At 50.5% G+C, this 19770-nt stretch overlaps 2 protein-coding genes across 3 annotated transcripts; one reads left to right on the top strand and one right to left on the bottom strand.

Moving 5' to 3' along the window:
• Positions 1-4772: 4772 nt before the first annotated feature.
• On the bottom strand, positions 4773-7696 carry LOC310887826 (olfactory receptor 14C36-like). Of its 2 annotated transcripts, XM_083814004.1 has the most exons (2): positions 7365-7696; positions 4773-5947 (listed from the first exon to the last, which is right to left on the bottom strand). In XM_083814004.1, exon 2 carries the CDS (start codon positions 5922-5924, stop codon positions 4968-4970), a length of 957 nt encoding a protein of 318 aa, XP_083670130.1. In that variant the 5' UTR covers positions 5925-5947; positions 7365-7696; the 3' UTR covers positions 4773-4967. The 2 variants fall into 2 exon arrangements, with proteins under 2 accessions (XP_083670130.1, XP_083670129.1); XM_083814003.1 differs by lacking the exon at positions 7365-7696 and having other exon boundaries at positions 4773-6064.
• Positions 7697-15589: 7893 nt separating this feature from the next.
• LOC310887843 (olfactory receptor 14C36-like) lies at positions 15590-17067 on the top strand (the record flags this gene model as incomplete). Its single annotated transcript, XM_083814020.1, has 1 exon — positions 15590-17067. The coding sequence occupies one exon, from the start codon at positions 15590-15592 to the stop codon at positions 16547-16549; it is 960 nt and encodes a 319-aa protein (XP_083670146.1). The 3' UTR covers positions 16550-17067.
• Between the last annotated feature and the right edge of the window lie 2703 nt (positions 17068-19770).

Genomic DNA, 19770 nt, shown 5'->3' on the forward strand with positions numbered 1-19770 from the left:
CAGCCAGGTCTCTGAGGAAAGCAGCTGGGAGCTGGTGCAAAGGGGCCGTAACATCCAGCTGCAGACTTCAGTGCAGAAGTCTGGTTTAAGGAAAAGTGATGCAAGTGCCAGGTGGCAATGAGAGAAATGTCAGGGTTGGGGTGGAGAGGAGTAAGGTTGTCCATGCACTGTCAGACCTCAAGAGTCTGCTTTTCCTCTCTGTGGACATCTCCACAGGGCAAGCCCTGGATTAATATCAATTGAAGAAAGATGCTCAAAGCTGAAATGCAACAAAATTCACCTTTTAAAACGAGAAAAGATTTTTATTAGGTGCTTTTTGAAATCTTCCTCCTTAACTACGCCATGAAAGCTCTCCAATTAGCTGTCCAAGTCTTGAAGACTTGAATAAAACTATGGAAGACATATGTTTCCTTAGGTGTTTCTGCATTTTAATGAATTCCATGGTGGATTTTGGTGCTCAGTCTCTGAACCTGAGATACTGAGAGGAGAATGATGCAACTGCTTGAGAAAGTAAAGTCAGAAGGAAAAGTTGAAGTGACTTGGAGTATTAATGGGCCCCACTGAGGGCCATTACCAAGAGATTCTCCTCAGGGACTTGTTAGGGCAGAAAATTGGAGGCCATCCTTACAGATAGGCAAAGCACTGTTCTGAGAAAACTCTGGGTTTGTGGTGGTGAAGTAAAAGGGCCAGGTCCTGACTCCAGCCACTGGGAGGGAAGATCCTGCACCCCCATGTCTGGCTCAGGGCTCTTGCTGGGGGTCTGTGGGATTTGGTGAGCAGTGTGCTGCCACAAGAAGAACAATGGTATGACACCTCCCTGGCTCTGCACAGGGTCTCAGGAAAGCAATGACCGCCCTTGCAATGACTATATCTCATCTCCTTACAAGCTCTATCCAAGGGGACAAAAATGTCAGGGCTGTTGGGGCCTTCTCTTCTTGCCAACACCCACCTCTTTGTCCTCTCCAGACTTTTCTATGCTGCCCCACACTTTGCCCTATTTCCTTGAAGGCTGCAGACACCCATCTCTGTTCACCACCTTGCTCTCAGCCCGGCATTTCCGTGGTTTCACCGATGTCTTGTCAACCCTCACCAGCTGTTCCTTGAAACACAAAGTCATGTTCTGATCACAGACACTCTTTGGGTGACCTCTAGCACCACAGCACAACACTTTGAGGGACATTCCTTCTTTATGACCAGTGCCAACCTTCCAAGGTGCACTTTCTGGCCGTTTTTTTCTCTCCTGCTCTTTCCTACTACCAAGGAAAGCTCCATCAGGGTGGAAACCACTCCTGTAGTAGGCATCCCAAACCATCAGCCTTCTAGTGGCCTGTCAGCCAACCAGACAGAAGTCACCTCACCATCATCTTCCAAACCATGGTCCTGCTGCTGGCCTTGCAGCTTCTTGCGTAGACACAACCAAGCCTTGTGCCACCTGCTGTCCAGTCATGTACCTGAGCAGAAGGGACAGTACAATCCATATTCAGGCCTTCTTTCTGTCTGGGTCCTCCTGGGCATGTAGGCAGAGGGGATCCCACAGTCAGCATGCCAACCAGGTGCCTTCTGCTGGACTTGCACAACCACTGGCAGATGTCAGCTGAAAAGTACAGATCCTAGGTAGAAGTGTGACCTGTCAGCTACTTCAGACAGAAGTGACCTCACAGTCCCTTTCCGTGACACGTTCCTGCTGCTGCCCTATCAACTGCAGAGACAGAAGTGACCTCACAGTCCCTTCCACAGTCACATTCCTCCTGCTGGGGCAGGAGATCCTGAAGCAGAGCTGAGCTCATCAGAGCATTCCCACCCATCTCCTCCTTGTGACCTACAAGCTGCTCAGATCCATGGTCCCTCACATTCACCTTTGAATGCACTGCAATCTCACGATTCCTGCCCTCCCCCAGTGGAACAAGAACCTAAAGTTAAAGGTTAGGAAAAGGGTTAAAGGTGAGAAGGTTAATGCACAGGAAGACAGGCTTTGGATGATAGTTGTTCATGTATGGCGTTAGGGACTACGGCGAACCTTTCTGGGTGAGAGATTAAGCAGATGTTTCATGGGAGGGTTTGGTGTTCTGCTTGGGGTGTCAGGTCTGCGGTTAGGGTATGGGCAAGCTCTTTGGTTGAGGGTTTTGTTTAGGTCTGCTGGAAGACTAGGGTTAAATAGAGCATTTCAATGCTAGTGTTAAGGGCAGGGATCAGGGTGAGCAAGAGAGTAAAGGTAACGGAGAGGGGTTATGGACTAATTTTGGCTTCAAGGGATATTGTGGTCAAAAATTAGAGCAGTGGATTCCTGTCAGGGTGTGGAGTGGCATTTAGATTTAGGTATTAACGTAACAGGTTAAAATAGGGTAAGGGTCTCACATGACTGCTTTAAGTCAGCTTTATGGTGGGATCAACATTACCTGAATATTCTTACCTCTCCAAAATCGTTAGCTTCTGCTCTCCAAGCTCCTCTTTCTTCCCACAAATCTCACATCTCTCCTGGCCAGGCTCCTCCTTTTTCCCCATATCAGTCATCTTCTTAGGGGCAGCTTTCTGATGGCTTTCATGAACTCAGAGTATCTGTCTCACCTCTGTTGGCTCCTCTGTTCCTGAGAAAGAAGCAGCTCCTAAGCCAGCATGGAGAAGGACACAAAGGCTGTCGGAGCACCCTGCACAATGTGCCCAGCAGCTCTGCAACACCACAAAAGTGCGCTTCCTGCCTACATGTTTTGGTTCCAGAATGGCTCCTATGGACCCACGGTAACTTTTTCCATGACCTCATGACGGCTTTGTGTTCCCCCAGGCATCTGGGAGGCAGTGGCCCCCTCTGTGTCGAAAACTGAAAGAAGCCCTGAAGGATGAACGAGGCAAAAGCTGAAACCTCTGACATGACAACACCTGTGCAAGTCCTCTTCCTCAATGGGGCCTACCAGATCCTTAGGGAGAGAGGATCTCACAAACTATGTGCAAAGCAGGTGCATCTGCTGGCCTGTCATGGCCTCCTTTAGGCTCACAAATCCCAGCCAGGATTCAAGGGATGACCTGTCAGCTACTTCAGAAAGAGGTCAACTCACAGGCCATTTAACAGCCATTCGCTTCCTACTGGACTTAGAGCTTCTGAGGCACCACTGCCCTCGTAATACGATGCCTACAAAACACCCCCTTCTTAGTCCAGGATCTGCCCAGGTAGAAGTGAGCTGGTTGTGATCCTTCAAGCCCATGGCACTGCTGCTGGACTCCCAGCCTCTCTGACACACAGCAGAAAGTTCCATGCCACTCCTGTGAGGTGTTAGGGCAGGAGGGACGTTGCAGGCAATGTTCCAGCCCCGTGCCTGTTTGTGGTCTCTCAGCTCCTTGTGCACAGTGAAGATCACGCTCATGTCCAGAATCCATGTGCCTGAAGCTGGCCTAGGAGACACTCAGGGGAAGCGCTCTCCCAGCCCCAGCCCCGGCCCGGCCCCAGCCCCCGCCCCAGCCCCAGCCCCAGCCCCAGCTGGCGGTGCTGCTCTGCAGAGCGAGGGGGCTGTGGTGCCCGGGGCACAGGGGCACTCTGCCCGGTCGTGCTGGGCAGGCTGGGACGCAGACCCAGCTCATGAGGTCACTGCCATTGCCCCAGGGCTGGAACAATTCACTCGCCAGACTCCTTTGCTGGGGCTGCTGCATGCCCCGGGGCTGCAGAACTCTCCTCTGCCTGCTCTCACCAGATTGAGCACTTGAGCTCTGGTCAGTCCACCTTGGACAGGCTCATGCTCTGCAGTTGTCTCCCAGGCTCATATTGCCCCTGCAGATCACCTGGGCTCTCCTGGAAGTTCCTGGCTCCCTCCAGTGAAAAAAAAAAAAAAAAAAAAAAAAGAAACTCATCTGCCATCAGCACCATCATGTTCTGTGGAGCCCGAGTGTCTAGGAATTAGAACTATTCATCAGCTGCATGGCCATTAGCAATTAACAGGGATCTTGTGAACCAACCCCAGATCCCTAAACTCCATGCTGGGACTCTGCTCTCACCACACCAAGCCCTTGTGGAAAGCAGAAAAGCACAGAGCCTCTTTGGAGTCTCTTCCTTGGGCTTGTTCTTGACGGCAACTTTGCAGGAAGGCCTCAGCCTTCAGGCAGTGCCCGGAGGAGATCCCCTCTTAGGAGGGAAGTGCTGCAGCAAGCGGAGGCCAGCTGTGCCACTGCCGTGCCCACTGCCTGTCCCTGCCTGCAGTCCCAGCACAGCCCCACAGCAGCACTGGCACCAAGCTACAGGAGCAGCCGGGCCTGACCCCACCAGCAGGGCTCAGCAGGAGAGGGCGGCAGTGGCAAGAGAGCAGCTCTGCAGGCACCAAGCGCTGCTGCTCCCTGGCCGTGCTGCTGGGATGGGGCTCTTTTCCTCAACACCCCTGCACACAGGCACTGCGCCTGCAGATCCAGACCAGGTCTCAGAGGAAGGACGTCAGACAAAGAAGGCAGTGCAGGCTCCTTTCTTTTGTTTATGTTCACAGAGAGCCTGGCTCGTTGTGTGCAGAGTCTTGTGTGCAGAGCTAAGCAGACACCCATGGGTGAGTTTAAATCTAGCCCTTGGTCTCTGAGAGGTCACAGTGCAACAATGAGCCATTCCCTGAACCAAAACAGGAACAGATCCTTGTGGGGAGCAATTCTTTGGGCCTATTCTTGACACTGGTTAGGGAAGGAAATCCCAGCCTTCGGTCAGTACACTCTGGTGATTCCGTTTTATTACGGAGATGTAATGCAGGAGTCTTCACTGAGTCTTCACAGTGCTAGACGCACATTTATACAGCCTCCATATGGGACAGAAGAGGTTCATTAATTCACAGGGGGGGAGGAAGGGAATCCAAACACTTATGTACAAATGCAAGGAGCACAAACACTCATAATGACAACAAGAACAACTGGAACAACAACAACAACAACAACAACAACAAAAAGGAATTCTAACAATAATGAGAACAACCAAAACACAAGCCTGGAAGGTGTTGTACTGGGCTTCATTATTGGAGAGTGAAGGGATCTTTATGAGTACTGAAAAACATCCATGAAATCTGTTTCCTAACTGCATCCTTGAGCTCCTGGTTCCTCATGCTGTAGATGAGGGGGTTCATTGCTGGGGGCACCACCGAGTACAGAACTGCCAGCAAAAGGTCGAGGGATGGGGAAGAGATGGAGGGGGTCTTCAGGTAGGCAAATGTGGCAGTACTAAGAAACAGGGAGACCACAACCAGGTGAGGGAGGCACGTGGAAAAGGCTTTGTGCCGTCCCTGTTCCAAGGGGATCTTCAACACGGCCCTGAAGATCTGCACATAAGACAGCACAAGGAAAACAAAACACCCCCCAAAAAAACAGGCACAAACCACAAGAAGCCCAACTTCTCTGAGGTAGGCATCAGAGCAGGAGAGCTTGAGGATCTGTGGAATTTCACAGAAGAACTGGTCCAGGGCATTGCCTTGGCAGAGGGGGAGGGAAAAGGTATTGGCAGTGTGCAGCACAGCATAGAGAAAAGTACTGCCCCAGACAGCTGCTATCATGTTGACACAAGTTCTGCTGTCCATTATTGTCCCGTAGTGCAGGGGTTTGCAGATGGCAACGTAGCGGTCATAGGCCATGATGGTGAGAAGATAAAACTCTGCTGCGACAAAGACAATAAAGAAAAAGAACTGGGTAGCACAGCCTGTATAGGAAATGGTCGTAGTGCCCGACAGGGAGTTGGCCATGGCTTTGGGGACAGTGGTGGAGATGGAGCCCAGGTCTAGGAGGGTGAGGTTGAAGAGGAAGAAGTACATGGGGGTGTGGAGGCGGTGGTCGCAGGCTACGGCTGTGAGGATGAGGCCGTTGCCCAGGAGGGCAGCCAGGTAGATGCCCAGAAAGAGCCCGAAGAGCAGGAGCTGCAGCTCGTGCGTGTCTGCAAATGGCAGGAGGAGGAACTCGTTGGGGAAGGTGCTGTTGGACATTTGCTGCCTCAGGGCATAGTTGCCTGTCAATGGAGGAAAAGGCAAAGGCATGTTAGGGAGACTTCTCTGAACAAAATTCACGCCTTCTCTCAGAGAATTCACCCTTCCCTGAGCTGTATGAACCCGCTCATTATCCTACCCTCCCAAGTGAGTGACACCATGCCCGACAGTTTAAAATGAATCTTGGGCCCTTTGTTCCCAAGAAGACACCCTCAGGGCAGGGCCCAGCATTCCTTGTCAGAAGAGAAGTTTATACTCACCTGCACCCCAGACAAAGAGAGCAGGAGAATCACACACAGCTGGAGACATATGAAGGAATATCACAATGCTCCAACGCACTGACACAGAGAAAGGAAGGCAGGCATGCAGGGAAGCCTTAACCTTATCAAGCCTGCATGCCACCTATGGAAGTGACTCTGCAGGGAAGGCACTCTTAGCCTCAGCGTTGTGTATCACACTGCAGGACACAGACTCCTCTCCTCCTCTGGAGGTCCAGCTGAGGAGGAGGTGGCTCATGCCCTAAAGCCCCTGAGGGCAGAGGCTGTGCTGGGTGGCAGAGGAGAGCAGGGGGTTGCTGTAGAGAAGGTGCCTGCACTGCAGGCCTGGCAGGGAGTGCATGAATCCCCCCTCCCTTGGTGTTTCAGGCAGCAGCTCCCTCTCCCTCCCTGCCCAGGTCTCTGCTGCCTGGAGTTGTCCCTGCTGGCAGCTGCTTCCCTGTCCCCACGTCTCCTCCCTGCCATTGCTCACAGACCCTATCCCACCTGACGTGTGCTCAGCTTTGTTCTGCAGACATCTCCTGTTCCAGATAATTGCCCAGGGACATCTCCTCATGCAGATATACAGCAGCTCTGACCTGTCCTGAGAGCCCTTCAGGGGAGGAAAGTGAACGTAGAGATCCCAGAAAGTGCCTTCCCTACTAGTAGTGCAGGCATTTCTCTTCCATTTCAAGAATCTCCCCCAAAGATTCCCTGGGGGTGTTGTGGAGCTGCAACCACCTTGACCCAGGCGGCAGCCTCTGGGCACCAGCAGTGTCCTGCCTTGTTCTTGTTGGGGGGCTCCTTCCACCTGCAGCTTCTCCCTGCATCTCCCTGAGAAGCTCCCCGGGCAGGCTGGGTGCTGAGCCTGGCAGGCGGCAGAGGCCCTGCCCCAGCACACAGCCCCTGGGGCACAGCAGGGACCCTGCTCTGCACCACAGCCCTGGCCACCCCTGCCTGCACCCCGGCTGCACAGCCTGCAGCCGACCCCATGAGGAGGAGCCCGCATGTCCTGTCCCTCTCTGACAGCTTTGGCAGGTAATTTTGTATCCAGGGAACATCCCTCTCCTCTAAACTAGGGAAGCCAGAACAGACCCTGTAACGTCTACTACCGGCCGTGGGAAGTGGCAGCTGTAGGAAAACCCTCTAGGATACTTCACCTGCCTGCCCTCACACAGACACTTACCTTGTTCAGGGCTGGGAAGATTTCTCCAACACTGAGCTCTCAGCAGCCCCCCTCCACACTGCCTTTAACATCTCCCTCCCTTCTCTCAGCCGCCCTTGTCCCCTGCAGGCAGTGCCCCCAGCCCTGCTGTGCTGTGCAGAGGAGCTGCTCCTGGGCAGAGCTGTCTCTCTGCAGCGCTGCCCGCTTGCCAGGAGCTCCCCTTGGGCCCAGGAGCCCAGCCCAGCTCAGCAGCACAGGGAGCTCTTGACAAGTCCCTGGGCCTCCAGGGGAATCGACTTTGAATCAAACTGATTTTATCAATGTTCTTCCTTCTTTCCACTCAAGAGAGACACCTATTTCCAGTGCTATCTATTCTCCTAGTTCAAAGGTAGAGTTCGTTATGAGAATCATCTTTTCCTGTCCTTTTATTAGTTAGGACACCCACAGATTGACACACAGCTGTATTCCATTTCATTCAAGCACTTGTTAATATTCAGGAGAAGCAATCTTCTTCACAGCAAATGAAATCCCTCTGTCTACACAGACTACAAAACCAATTGTTGGCCAGCATGCTCATGGAACCATAGAATCTTTGGGGTTGGAAGGGATCTTAAGTTCTAGTTCCAGTCCCTGTGAAATGGGCAGTCGCTTCCCTCTACAACAGTTTGCTCAAGGTCCCGTCCAACCTGACCTTGGACACTACCAGGGATGAGGCATCCACCACTTCTCTGGGCAACCTCTTCCAGGGCCTCACCACCCACTACGTGAAGAATTTCTTCTTTAGATCTGATCTAAATCTACTCTCTTTTAGCTTAAAAGCACTGCTCCTTGTCCTATCACTACACTCCCTGGTACAGTCTCTCCAGATATTTCTCCTATTTTTCTCCCCCTGTTCTTTTAAGAATGGGGAGGGAGAGAGCAGCTGTGTGGTGCTTGGCTGCCTCCTGGGGATAAAGCACAACATAGCCAGGGACACAAACCTGACCAACAAGCGATAAAGGAGGCAGTGAGGGAGCCAGACCTGGTCAGTCACGCTAACTGGTGAGAGCATGGGAGAGAGAGAAAATGTTTCTTCCAGTGAGGTTATCTGACCAGGAACCTTGTCAGTTGGGAAACCAAGGGAAAAGAGGGAATACTTGTAAAAGGGGATGTTCTATGAGGACAGGTTGAGGACACTTGGGTTGTCTATTCTGGAGAAAAGAAGGCTGAGGGGCGACCTCATTGCTCTCAGCAACTTCATGAGGAGGGCAAGTGGAGAGGGAGGTGATGATCTTTTTTCCCTGTTAACTGATCACAGAACGTGTGGGAATGGCACATGGATGCACAAGGGGATGTCCAGAGTGGACAGCAGGAAAAATGTTCTGTACTGTGAGGGTGGTCGAACACTGGAACAGGCTTCCTTGAGACCTGCTTTTAGTTCCAGGCCTGTCAGTGTTCAAGAAGCATTTGGACATTGCCCTCATTAATATGCTGTAACTTGTGTTTAGCCCTCAAGAGGTCAGGCAGTTGGACTAGATGATCTTTGAAGGTCCCTTCTAAATGAACTCTTCTCTTCTCTTCTCTTCTCTTCTCTTCTCTTCTCTTCTCTTCTCTTCTCTTCTCTTCTCTTCTCTTCTCTTCTCTTCTCTTCTCTGCTCTGCTCTGCTCTGCTCTGCTCTGCTCTGCTCTCCTCTCCTCTCCTCTCCTCTCCTCTCCTCTCCTCTCCTCTCCTCTCCTCTCCTCTCCTCTCCTCTCCTCTCCTCTCCTCTCCTCTCCTCTCCTCTCCTCTCCTCTCCTCTCCTCTCCTCTTCCCTTCCCTTCCCTTCCCTTCCCTTCCCTTCCCTTCCCTTCCCTTCCCTTCCCTTCCCTTCCCTTCCCTTCCCTTCCCTTCCCTTCCCTTCCCTTCCCTTCCCTTCCCTTCCCTTCCCTTCCCTTCCCTTCCCTTCCCTTCCCTTCCCTTCCCTTCCCTTCCCTTCCCTTCCCTTCCCTTCCCTTCCCTTCCCTTCCCTTCCCTTCCCTTCCCTTCCCTTCCCTTCCCTTCCCTTCCCTTCCCTTCCAGAAGGCTACAATAATTTATCATGGAGTCTTGTCTTCTCGATACTAAGCAATCCCAACTCTCTCAGCCACTCTTCACAGGAGGTGTACTTGGTGTGCATGGCATGTTTTTGGTAGTGGGGTGGTAGGCTGCACAGGGTGCTGGATGGTGAGGAATATCAATTTGATCACTTTGGGTCAGCTCTTCTGGCTGTGTCCCATCACAATGTCTTGCACACTCTCAACCCACATGTCATGGGGGGCAGTATGAGAAATAGAAACCCTTGATGCTGTGCTTACATGGGTCAGCACTAAGTGAATGTCTAATATCTAATCTAAAACTACTCTCTTTTAGCTTTATAGCTATTACCCCTTGTCCTGTCACTACATTCCCTGATAAAATGTCCCTCCTCAGCTTTCCTGTAGCCCCCCTTTAGGTACTGGAAGGGTGCTTTAAGGTCTCCCCAGAACCTTCCCTTTTCCAGCCAGATTAAAAATAAAAAATAAACAAAATAAAATAAATCAATTCTTCCAACCTCTCTCTTCATAACAGACCTGCTCCAGCCCTCTGAACAATTTTGTGGCCCTGCTCTGGACCTGCTCTACTAAGTTGATGTGTCTTTTATGCTGAGCTGAGACAGAAATAAAAAGATAGACATTTATTGAGCTATTGAAGAAACACTAAAAAATTCTGCATTTTTCTTTTATTCGTGGTGCGAGGAACATTGGGTAATATTGCGTCTTCCTTTGCAACTAATGGTTACACTTGATGAAACAGTTTTCCTACAAATAGCTAAATTTCTGCTCGTCAATGGCAAGTACTGAATAATGAGTTATTTTATTTTATTTATTATTTTATTTTATTTTATTTTATTTTATTTTATTTTATTTTATTTTATTTTTTGATTTGATTTGTTTTTAATTTTCATGTGTGCACAGCTCTTGCTTTACTTATTAAACTGTCTTTATCTCAGCCCACAGGGTTTCTCACTTTTAGACCCACTGTGTGGGAGGACCAAGCTAGCTGCTGTGTGGTGCTTAGCTACTTCCAGGTTAATCCACAACAAAACCTTACTGAAGTCAGAGTAGATCTATATCCACTGCCCTCATCTGCCGGGCCAGTCATTTCATCACAGACATTTGATGTCCAAACTGGTCAAGTGCCATTTCCCCTAAATGAAGACATTGCAACTGCTCCAAATGATTTTCTTGTCCATCCTGTGCCTGGAAATGGGTTCCAGGATGAGCTGCTCCATCGTCTTCCCAGGGATGGAGTGAAGCCTAAGCAGCCTGCAGTTCCCTGGGCCCTCCTTCTTGCCATTCTTGCAGCTGTGAGGGACATTTGCTTTCCTCCAGTTTTGGGGCACTTCTGCTGGTCACCAGGATTGATCCCAGAAGACCAAGAGTGACCTTGTAAGGACATCAGCCAGCTCTCTCTGCTCTCATGGGTGCATCCCATAAGGTCCCATAGATATGTGTATCCCATCTGGTTTAGTATGCCCTGACCTGACCCACTCCCACTGAATGTACATCTTCCTTGCCCCTGACTTTCCCTTGTTCTTTGTGACCTGGGATTCCTGAAGGGCAGTCTTGCCAGTACTGATTGAGATGAAGAAGGAACTCAGCACCTCTGTTTTTTCCCTGTCCTGTGTCAACAGATCCTGGGTCTCATTCAGCAGTGGGTCCACAAAATCCTGAACCTTCCTTTTGTCACCTATACACTTCCAGAAGCCCTTCTTACTGCTTTAGACATCCTTGGCCAAATCCCATTAGTCGGGCTTTAGCTTTCCGATATTCTTCCCTACATGCTCAGACAAGACCTCTGTATTCCTCTCAAGTTACCGTCTCTATGCTTCTTTCTGTGTTGGAGTTTGACCAGGATATCCTGGTTCATCCATGCAGGCCCCTTGCCATTTTTGCCTGATTCCATCTTTCCTGGGATGGACTGCTCTTGACGTTGCAGGAGGTTATCCTGGAATATTAATGACCTTTCTTGGACTGCTCTTCTCTCCAGGGCCTTATCCCACAAGACTCTTCCAAGCAGATGGTTGAAGAGACCAAAGACTGCTCTCCCGAAGACCAGATTACTATTTGTTCTCTTTCTCAGTGTTGTTGCAAACAGCAGGCAGAGTTTCGCATGGTCCCACAGCTGAGGTGTGACAGCCCAAAGATGTGCCGACACCATCAGCCAGGTGCTCAGACCAGAACATGTGATTTCTGACATCCATGGAGTCACTGCCAAGGCATGGTGGGACAAGTCTTGCAGCTTGGGATCCTTCAGTGGGTAGGTACAGACTTCAGAACAGACAGGCTGGAATGATCCAGAGTTGGATTTCCTCACTGAAGCTGCTTGGATATAGGGAGCTCCTCTATGTGACCTGTGAAACGTTCCGTGAGCCCTTGTGGGTGCCAATCAGAGAGGGGGTCACTAAGGGTGCTATCATGGTGGGAGAAAAAGAACTTGCAGCCATGTCAAGGAAGTGGACATAGTCATTGTTAAGCACCCCAAAGAAGTCTCTGGATGTATGAGTCTGGGTCTCCCTGAGGGCTTTTTAATGTCCCTGCCATTTTCCACAAGGGGAACAGAGCTGTGTGCAAACAGTCCAGGTGGTTTCTAGAGTGTCTTGGAATAGCTTCTTGGTCCAGCTGCCAGATGGTCCAACAGAGGTAATACAAACCTGGACCTGATACCTGCATGCCAGAAAGAGCTGGTCAGGGATGTGAAGATCCGTGTCAGCCCTGGCTGTCATGACCCTGAAATTGTGGGGTCCCAGATCCCAAGGGGTGTGAGGAAGGGGAATAAAAGACTTTTATTGGAGATCCCAGGTGAGCAGCCCACAAGTGCAGAACAGTGGTTGGACACCTCACGAGTTCTGTGCAGGGCTGAGGAGGCAACGAGGCCCTGGGGCTGGTGTCCTCTCGTGGTCCTCAGTGGAAGAGATGGCAGCCCTAGATAGCTGAGAGGACAAGGACCTCAGGTCTGTTGGTGGAGGTCCCAGCCACACCAGAGCCCCCAGCTATTCCCACCACAGGCTGTCCAATGTTTTTGCATGTCTGTGCTTTTTTCTCTGCAGATAACTCATGTCACTTCAGAATAAGAGATAACACACCTTTCTCCATTAATTTTCTCCCACTTTTGGGAAAGAGAGAGAGATTATAGGGGAGGTTTATATGATTTAGCTAACTGCCATGGGACAGCTCCCAGGTTAGTGACAAGGCACAAAGGAAGGCAACATTTTTAGGCAGTATACACTAGACAAAAAGCCAATACCTCTATTCCCAATCTCTGAAGTCCTAACTTAAAGGACTACTGCTAGCTTGGACAACCTCTGGCACCTCAAATGTCAAATGGTGTTTGCATTTGAACAACTCACTGTTCTTCCCTATCTCCTGTAATTACTTGAGGGAGCTTAGCCTAGAGTATTTTGTACATACCTAAACAGAGGTGAGAGAAATCCCAAATTGTGTGGGTTTGTGGCTGATATGGAAGGTTCTGGGCCCCATTACAGGCTTAGGACACCGAACTCAGAATGAGGTGCATCAATTGACTTGCTGTGATCACTTCCCTCAACTTGGGAAAATGTGATCCCTGCCACTCACCGTCTGGGTGTCCTGCCTAAAAGTGGAAGAGGACAAGGTGATTCTTTGATGAAACTTCTCCTGATAGGAGAAATGGCACTGCTGGAAGTAAGTAAGTGCCTCTCCCCAGCTGTGGGAGGGAACATCAGGGATTGCTTCAGTCTGTTTCAAAGTTGATTCCCCTGGAGGCCCAGGGACTTGTCAAGAGCTCCCTGTGCTGCTGAGCTGGGCCGGGCTCCTGGACCCAAGGGGAGCTCCTGGCAAGTGGGCAGCGCTGCAGAGAGACAGCTCTGCCCAGGAGCAGCTCCTCTGCACAGCGCAGCAGGGCTGGGGGCACTGCCTGCAGGAGACGGGGAGGACAGAGTTGTTAAAGGCTTTTTGAAATGAGAAGACAACTTAGCGCTCCTTGTTTGAGAAATTTTCAGTGTACTTTATACAAGTCCATGTAAAGGCAGAAACTTTATACAAGTCTCCATGTAAGTGTAAGGCAGATGCAGTACCTGCAGGGATCTCCTGAAGCTGGCATATCCGCCAGTTTACGGGATATGTCAGGAGTGCTCCTGCTACTTTTCCAGTCTGGAGGAGAAGAACCTGCCCCAGGTCAGTGTTTTTCTGCTTCACCATCAGAGGCCAGGACATGAGGGTTCTTTTTCATAGGGCTGGCTGCAGGCTGTTCAGCTGGGGTGCAGACAGGCGTGCCCAGGGCTGTGGTGCAGAGCAGGGTCCCTGCTGTGCCCCAGGGGCTGTGTGCCGGGGCAGGGCCTCTGCCGCCTGCCAGGCTCAGCACTCAGCCTGCCCGGGGAGCTGCCCGGGGTTGCAGGGAGAAGCTGTGGGTGGAAGGACCACCCCTGGCAGGGCAGGACAGGGTCCTGCTACTGCCCAAAGGCTGCCACATGGCTCAGGGCTTCTCAGAGCCCAAACTCGTAGCCTAAACAACTTCTCAGAGGAAGTTGCTTGATAGGGGAAGAAATGGAAGGGTTTACCTGGAAAGGAAAGAGCCTGTGAATTGAGATTTCTCCTCTTCCTTGCAAGGTTAGGAGTGAGATGGGAACTCACTGCGACTCTAAATCTGTTTCACTGAGAGGTGAATAAGTCTGGGTGCATCAGATTAGTTCTCCTTGATTTACAGATAAGCCACTTTACCTTTCCAGCCTCATTAGGTTTTGTCCAATATTCTGGTTAGCACTTTGTAACATGGAGGTGTCCCTGAGTTGTGGCACGGGACAAGACGTGTCTGCAGTGCAGCACTGAGTACATGGTGGGTGGGAAGAGGTCTGTGAGCAATGGCAGGGAGGACATGTTTTGGACAGGGAAGCAGCTGCCAGCAGGGACAGTACCAGGCAGCAGAGACCTGGGCAGGGAGGGAGAGGGAGCTGCTGCCTGAAACAGCAAAGGAGGGGGGATTCAGGCACTCCCTGGCAGGCCTGCAGTGCAGGCACCTTCTCTGCAGCAACCCCCTGCTCTCCTCTGCCACCCAGCACAGCCTCTGCCCTCAAGGCCAGGGGTTCTCAGAACTAGTGGCAGACCAACTGCAGGGAGGAGGAATGCCCCAGTGCCATCTGTCTGTCCCTGTCCTGCCTCCCTTGGCAGGAACACTGGGGCATTTCACCATATTTCCCCATCTCTCCTTGCCGTCTTTGTCCCAGCTAAACCCTGTGGGGTCTGGGCCCTGCAGTGTGTGGGGCTGGCAATGAGCTGGCCCTCCCTGCAGGACACCCCATCTTCGGGACATCTTTCTCTTTCCCCGGGTGGTCCTGCTGGGCTGCAGGCTGCCGTCCACAAGGGCACAGCTCCCCCGAGGCAGCTTTGCTATCTAGGAGCCCGATGCAGAAGACAGCTCACTGCTAAGGTGATGGAAATGCTGCTGGATGGTGTCTGTGGGCATCTGCAAGGAGCCCTCTGTGTCTTTGGCTGGGAGGGGAGAGCTGAGGTCCTCCTCAGGTACACCGACATGGGGCGGGGAGTTGTTGATTCGCACTTTCAGACTGGATTCGTCTGCTCTCAGCAGTGTCCAGGTTCTCCTCAGGGGAACATCTGGGGGTGATCATCCTCCACCTCAAAGAGCCACCTGCACAGGTAACCTGAGACCGGGACTGATGGATAGGCTGGCTGTCTGCCCTCTGCACTAAGGGACAGTCCATCTCAGGACCCACAAGATTTCACTTCACATGCAGCAGAAACGCCAAGGATTTCTACATAACTCAAACACTCCTCAGGTGTGGTGGGACAGCTAGAAGAAAATGAATAAAACAAAATCCCCGCAGCCCTTTTCAGTAGTCAAGTGAACTGGCAGTGACAATACTGAAAAGATCTTTGCTATCATTAGTGGACTTACATCTGAGATCACGCCATGATCCTATTTTCTAGCTTCTGTAGGGCATGACAGCCTCCTCTGAAGTCCAGAGCAGAGTCCCTGCTCTACTGGCAGCCCCAGACTTAAAGCAATCAGAGCTCAAGGAAAAGGGAGCTGCACAAAGTGTTTTTTTTTTTTTTGTTGTTTTTTTTTTTGTTTTTGTTTTTGTTTTTGTTTTTGTTTTTTTCTGAAAAGAGAGAGGCAGTGTTTGGGGGTATTCTGTGACAAATGGAGTAGGTTTGACTTAGTGAAGTCTACCTTCATTTTCTCCTTGCACAGACCCTTGCAGCAGAGGCAGCAAATGTCCAACAGCAGCTTCCCCAACGAGTTCCTCCTCCTGCCATTCGCAGACACCCGCGAGCTGCAGCTCCTGCACTTCGGGCTCTTCCTGGGCATCTACCTGGCTGCCCTCCTGGGCAACGGCCTCATCCTCACAGCCGTAGCCTGCGACCACCGCCTCCACACCCCCATGTACTTCTTCCTCCTCAACCTCGCCCTCCTTGACCTGGGCACTATTACCACCACTGTCCCCAAAGCCATGGTGAATTCCCTGTGGGACACAAGGACCATTTCCTACTCAGGATGTGCTGCTCAGGGTTTTTTCTTTTTCTTTTTAATCTCAGCAGAATTACATCTTCTCACTATCATGGCCTATGACCGCTACATTGCCATCTGCAAACCCCTGCACTATGGGACCCTCCTGGGCCTCAGAGCTTGCATTAAAATGACAACAGCTGCCTGGGGCATTGGTGTTCTCAATGCTGTGCTGCACACTGCCAATACCTTTTCCCTTCCCCTCTGCCAAGGCAATGCCCTGGACCAGTTCTTCTGTGAAATTCCCCAGATCCTCAAGCTCTCCTGCTCAGATACCTATGTCAAGGAAGTTGGGATTCTTGTAGGGGGTGTCTGTGTAGCATTTGGGTGTTTTGTTTTCATTGTGCTGTCCTACGTGGAGATCTTCAGGGCTGTGCTGAAGATCCCCTCAGAGCATGGACGGCACAAAGCCTTTTCCACATGCCTCCCTCACCTGGCTGTGGTCATGCTGTTCATCAGCACTGGCATATTCACCTACCTGAAGCCCCCCTCCATCTCTTCTCAGTCCCTGAATCTTTCACTGGCTGTTCTGTACTCGGTGGTGCCTCCAGCTGCAAACCCCCTCATCTACAGCATGAGGAACAAGGAACTGAAGGAAGCAATTAAGAAACTGGTGTCACTGTTGTTTTTCAATAATGATCAGCTTTCTATCCTTCTCCACAAATAACATCAGGGGTTTCCCAGTCCTTTATTTTGGCTTTGGTTGTGTTTTTGGTGTGTGTTTTTTACTGTTTTCTTTAATTGTTATTATCAGCATTAGTAGTAGCATCACCTTTACTGTTGTCATTATCATTATTACTATTGCTTTCATTTACATTATTGTTATTTGTGGTTATTATGTTATTACCTAGATGTTTATTTTCAGCTCACTTCTGCTTAGGAATGAATTTGCTTTGTCTCTTTTGGAGCCCATATCAGATTGCATCTCATGCTGTATCACAGCTGACTTTCTCATTGTGTCTCTGATAAAATGGGTTTTCCCCAGAGCAGTGGCTAAAGCCTGGGCTATTCTTCCAGAGTTGGTGCCAAGAACAGGCCTGAGCAACTGCTCCCCAAAAGGGCCTGTTGCTCCATGGCTTCAGAAGCAAAAAGCTGAATCAGAGAACCATGGAATCATAGAATCATTCTGGCTGGAAAAGACCTCTAAGATCATCCAGTCCAACCTTTCACCTAGTACTGACAAGTCCACCACAATGTCCCATTGTAACCTGATTGAGACTGAGGGCTAGATCTAAGACTAATGTATAAGCGGGCAGTGATGGGGTAGACGGTGAATGGTCACTGCATTACCTACACTGGCTGTCCCACATGTGACATGCAGAGGATGTCCTAAAGGAGGGGAGTCTGGAGATGCCTGGAGAGCCTGGAGCATCTCCAAGGACAGAAAGTGCCTGGGTCAGGCAGTGACCAGAGCCCTATGATGTGAGAGATCACCCAAGGTGGAGTCACCCAAAAGGAAAGGGCTAAACCCAGGAGGAAAGGGCTAAACCCAGGTGACTGCAGGGAAATGAGGACTTTGAAGTTGTGGGGGAGGCACTCGACACTGAGCAAATACAGTGAAGGGAGGCTGGAAAGAGATTCATACCACCCTTAGGCATCTACTGTCCTAGGAAATGCACCACTGTCCCTTCACACACCTGCCACCTCCCACCAAAGACGGGGATTAGCAGAGACCCCATCCAGCCTGGAGCCCCGTGGGGAGCATGAGCAGGGCACCAGGACTGTCCAGCCACGTTAGCAGAGGGATCGTGAGAGATCAGATGGGAGCTGCCTTGAGCTGTAAATTGCCTCACAGAGGAAAATCATAGAATCATAGAATATCCCAAGTTGGAAGGGATCCATAAGGCTGATCGAGTCCAACTCCTGGCTCCACACAGGTCTACCCCAAAATTCAGACCATATGACTAAGAGCACAGTCCAAACACTTCTTAAACTTCGACAGGCTTGGTGCCGTGACTACGTCCCTGGGGAGCCTGTTCCAGTGCGCGACAACTCTCTCAGTGAAGAACCTCTTCCTGGCACCCAGCCTGAACCTCTCCTGTCGCAGCTCCAAGTAAACTAAACTCCTCCAAGTTTAGTATCGTCACCAAATTTGCTCAAAACACAATTTAGTTCTACATCCAGATCATTTATAAAAACATTTAAGAGAACTGGGCCTAAAATGGAACCTTGGGGAACCACACTAGTGACCAGCCGCCAGCCTGATGCGGACCCATTTACCACAACACTTTGAGCCCTGCCCGTCAGCCAATTGTTCACCCATCATGTGATGTTTTGTTTAGCTGTATGCTGGACATTTTGTCCAGTAGAATGCTATGGGAAACTGTGTCAAAAGCTTTACTGAAATCCAAAAACACCACATCGGCTGGTTTCCCGTGAACAAGTAGATGGGTGATCTTATCATAGAAAGAAATCAAATTTGTTAGGCAGGACCTACCCCTCGTGAACCCATGTTGGCTGGGACCAATGACTGCATTGTCCCCCAGGTGCGCTTCAATAACTTAAAGGATAACCTCCATAATTTTACCAGGCACTGACGTGAGACTGACAGGCCTGTAGTTGCTAGGGTCTCCTTTCTTGCCCTTCCTGAAAACTGGAAATACATTTACCAGCTTCCAGTCTACTGGGACCTCTCCAGATTCCCAAGACCATTGAAAAATAATTGAGGGAGGTCCTGCGATGATGCCAGCCAGCTCTCTGAGCACCCTGGGATGAATCCCATCCGGACCCATGGACTTGTATGGATCCAGGTGGAGCAGCAAATCCCGCACACGTTCAGGGTTGTTTGGGAGTTTATCATTCCCACCATCACGGTCATCCAGCTCAGGGCAGCTGGGGTCCCAAAGCCCATCATCGGTGTTGAAGATGGAGGCAAAGAAAGCATTAAACGTCTCTGCTTTGCCTGTGTCCTTGTCTGTGAGGTGACCTTCCCCATCAAATAGCGGACCTATGTTTTCTCTGGTCCTCATTTTTCTATTCACATATTAAAAAAAAAAAACAAAAAACAAAAAACAAAAAACAAAAAACAAAAAACAAAACAAAACAAAAAAAAAACATTTTTATTGCCTCCCACCGACCTGGCCAGCTTCAAGTCTAACTGGGCTTTGGCAGCACAAATTTTCTCCCTACAAATGCTAAGAGCATCTCTGTAGTTCTTCCACATTACCCGACCCTGCTTCCAGTAGCACTTCCTTTTTATGCCTAAGCTCCAGAAGATCCCTGGTCAGCCAAGTTGGTGTTCTGTCCCGCCTGCTTGACTTCTGATATTTTGGAATTGCCTGATCCTGTGCTTTTAGGAGGCAGTGCTTAAAGATTGACCAGCACTGATGGACTCCAACATCTTCAAAAGCAGTTTCCCAGGGGACCTTGCTAACTAGTTCCCTGAGCAGCCTGAAGTCTGCTCTCCCCATATCCAGGGCTGAAGTTTTGGTGGCAGTTTTCCTCCTGTCACCAAAAATTTTAAACTCAAATGCTTCATGGTTACTATGACTGAGACAGCTGCCAATTCCCGCAGCCCACGCAAGGCCCTCTCTGTTCTCCAGCAACAGATCTAGGAGGGCACTTTTCCTAGTTGGCTCCCTTAGCATCTGCACCAAAAAGTTATCTGCAAGGTGCTTTAGGAACCTCCTGGACCTCCTTGTGTTTTCTGTGTGGTAAGTGTGGAGGTGTTTTAGTGCAGAGGGTAACCGGATTTGAGAGGGTTTAGGAACAGTCATGGTGCATCCAGCTTTCTTCAGGTTTGTGAGGGGATCTTAACTTCTTTTCTGGTTTTGACATCTCCACACCAGTGGCCTCATCAAACACCAGCCAGATCCTGCCCTCCCTTCCTGGTGTAGCAAGAGCAGTCACATCCTGCATCTATCTGTGCATTCATTTGTCCCTCCCTGT

This window comes from Anser anser (assembly GCF_964211835.1).
Source record: "Anser anser genome assembly, chromosome: 29".
Classification (NCBI taxonomy): domain Eukaryota; kingdom Metazoa; phylum Chordata; class Aves; order Anseriformes; family Anatidae; genus Anser; species Anser anser.

Bases quoted from the DNA above. Each gene is read 5' to 3' on its own strand.
- LOC310887826 (XM_083814003.1), bottom strand. From the start codon at position 5,975: ATGCCTTTGCCTTTTCCTCCATTGACAGGCAACTATGCCCTGAGGCAG.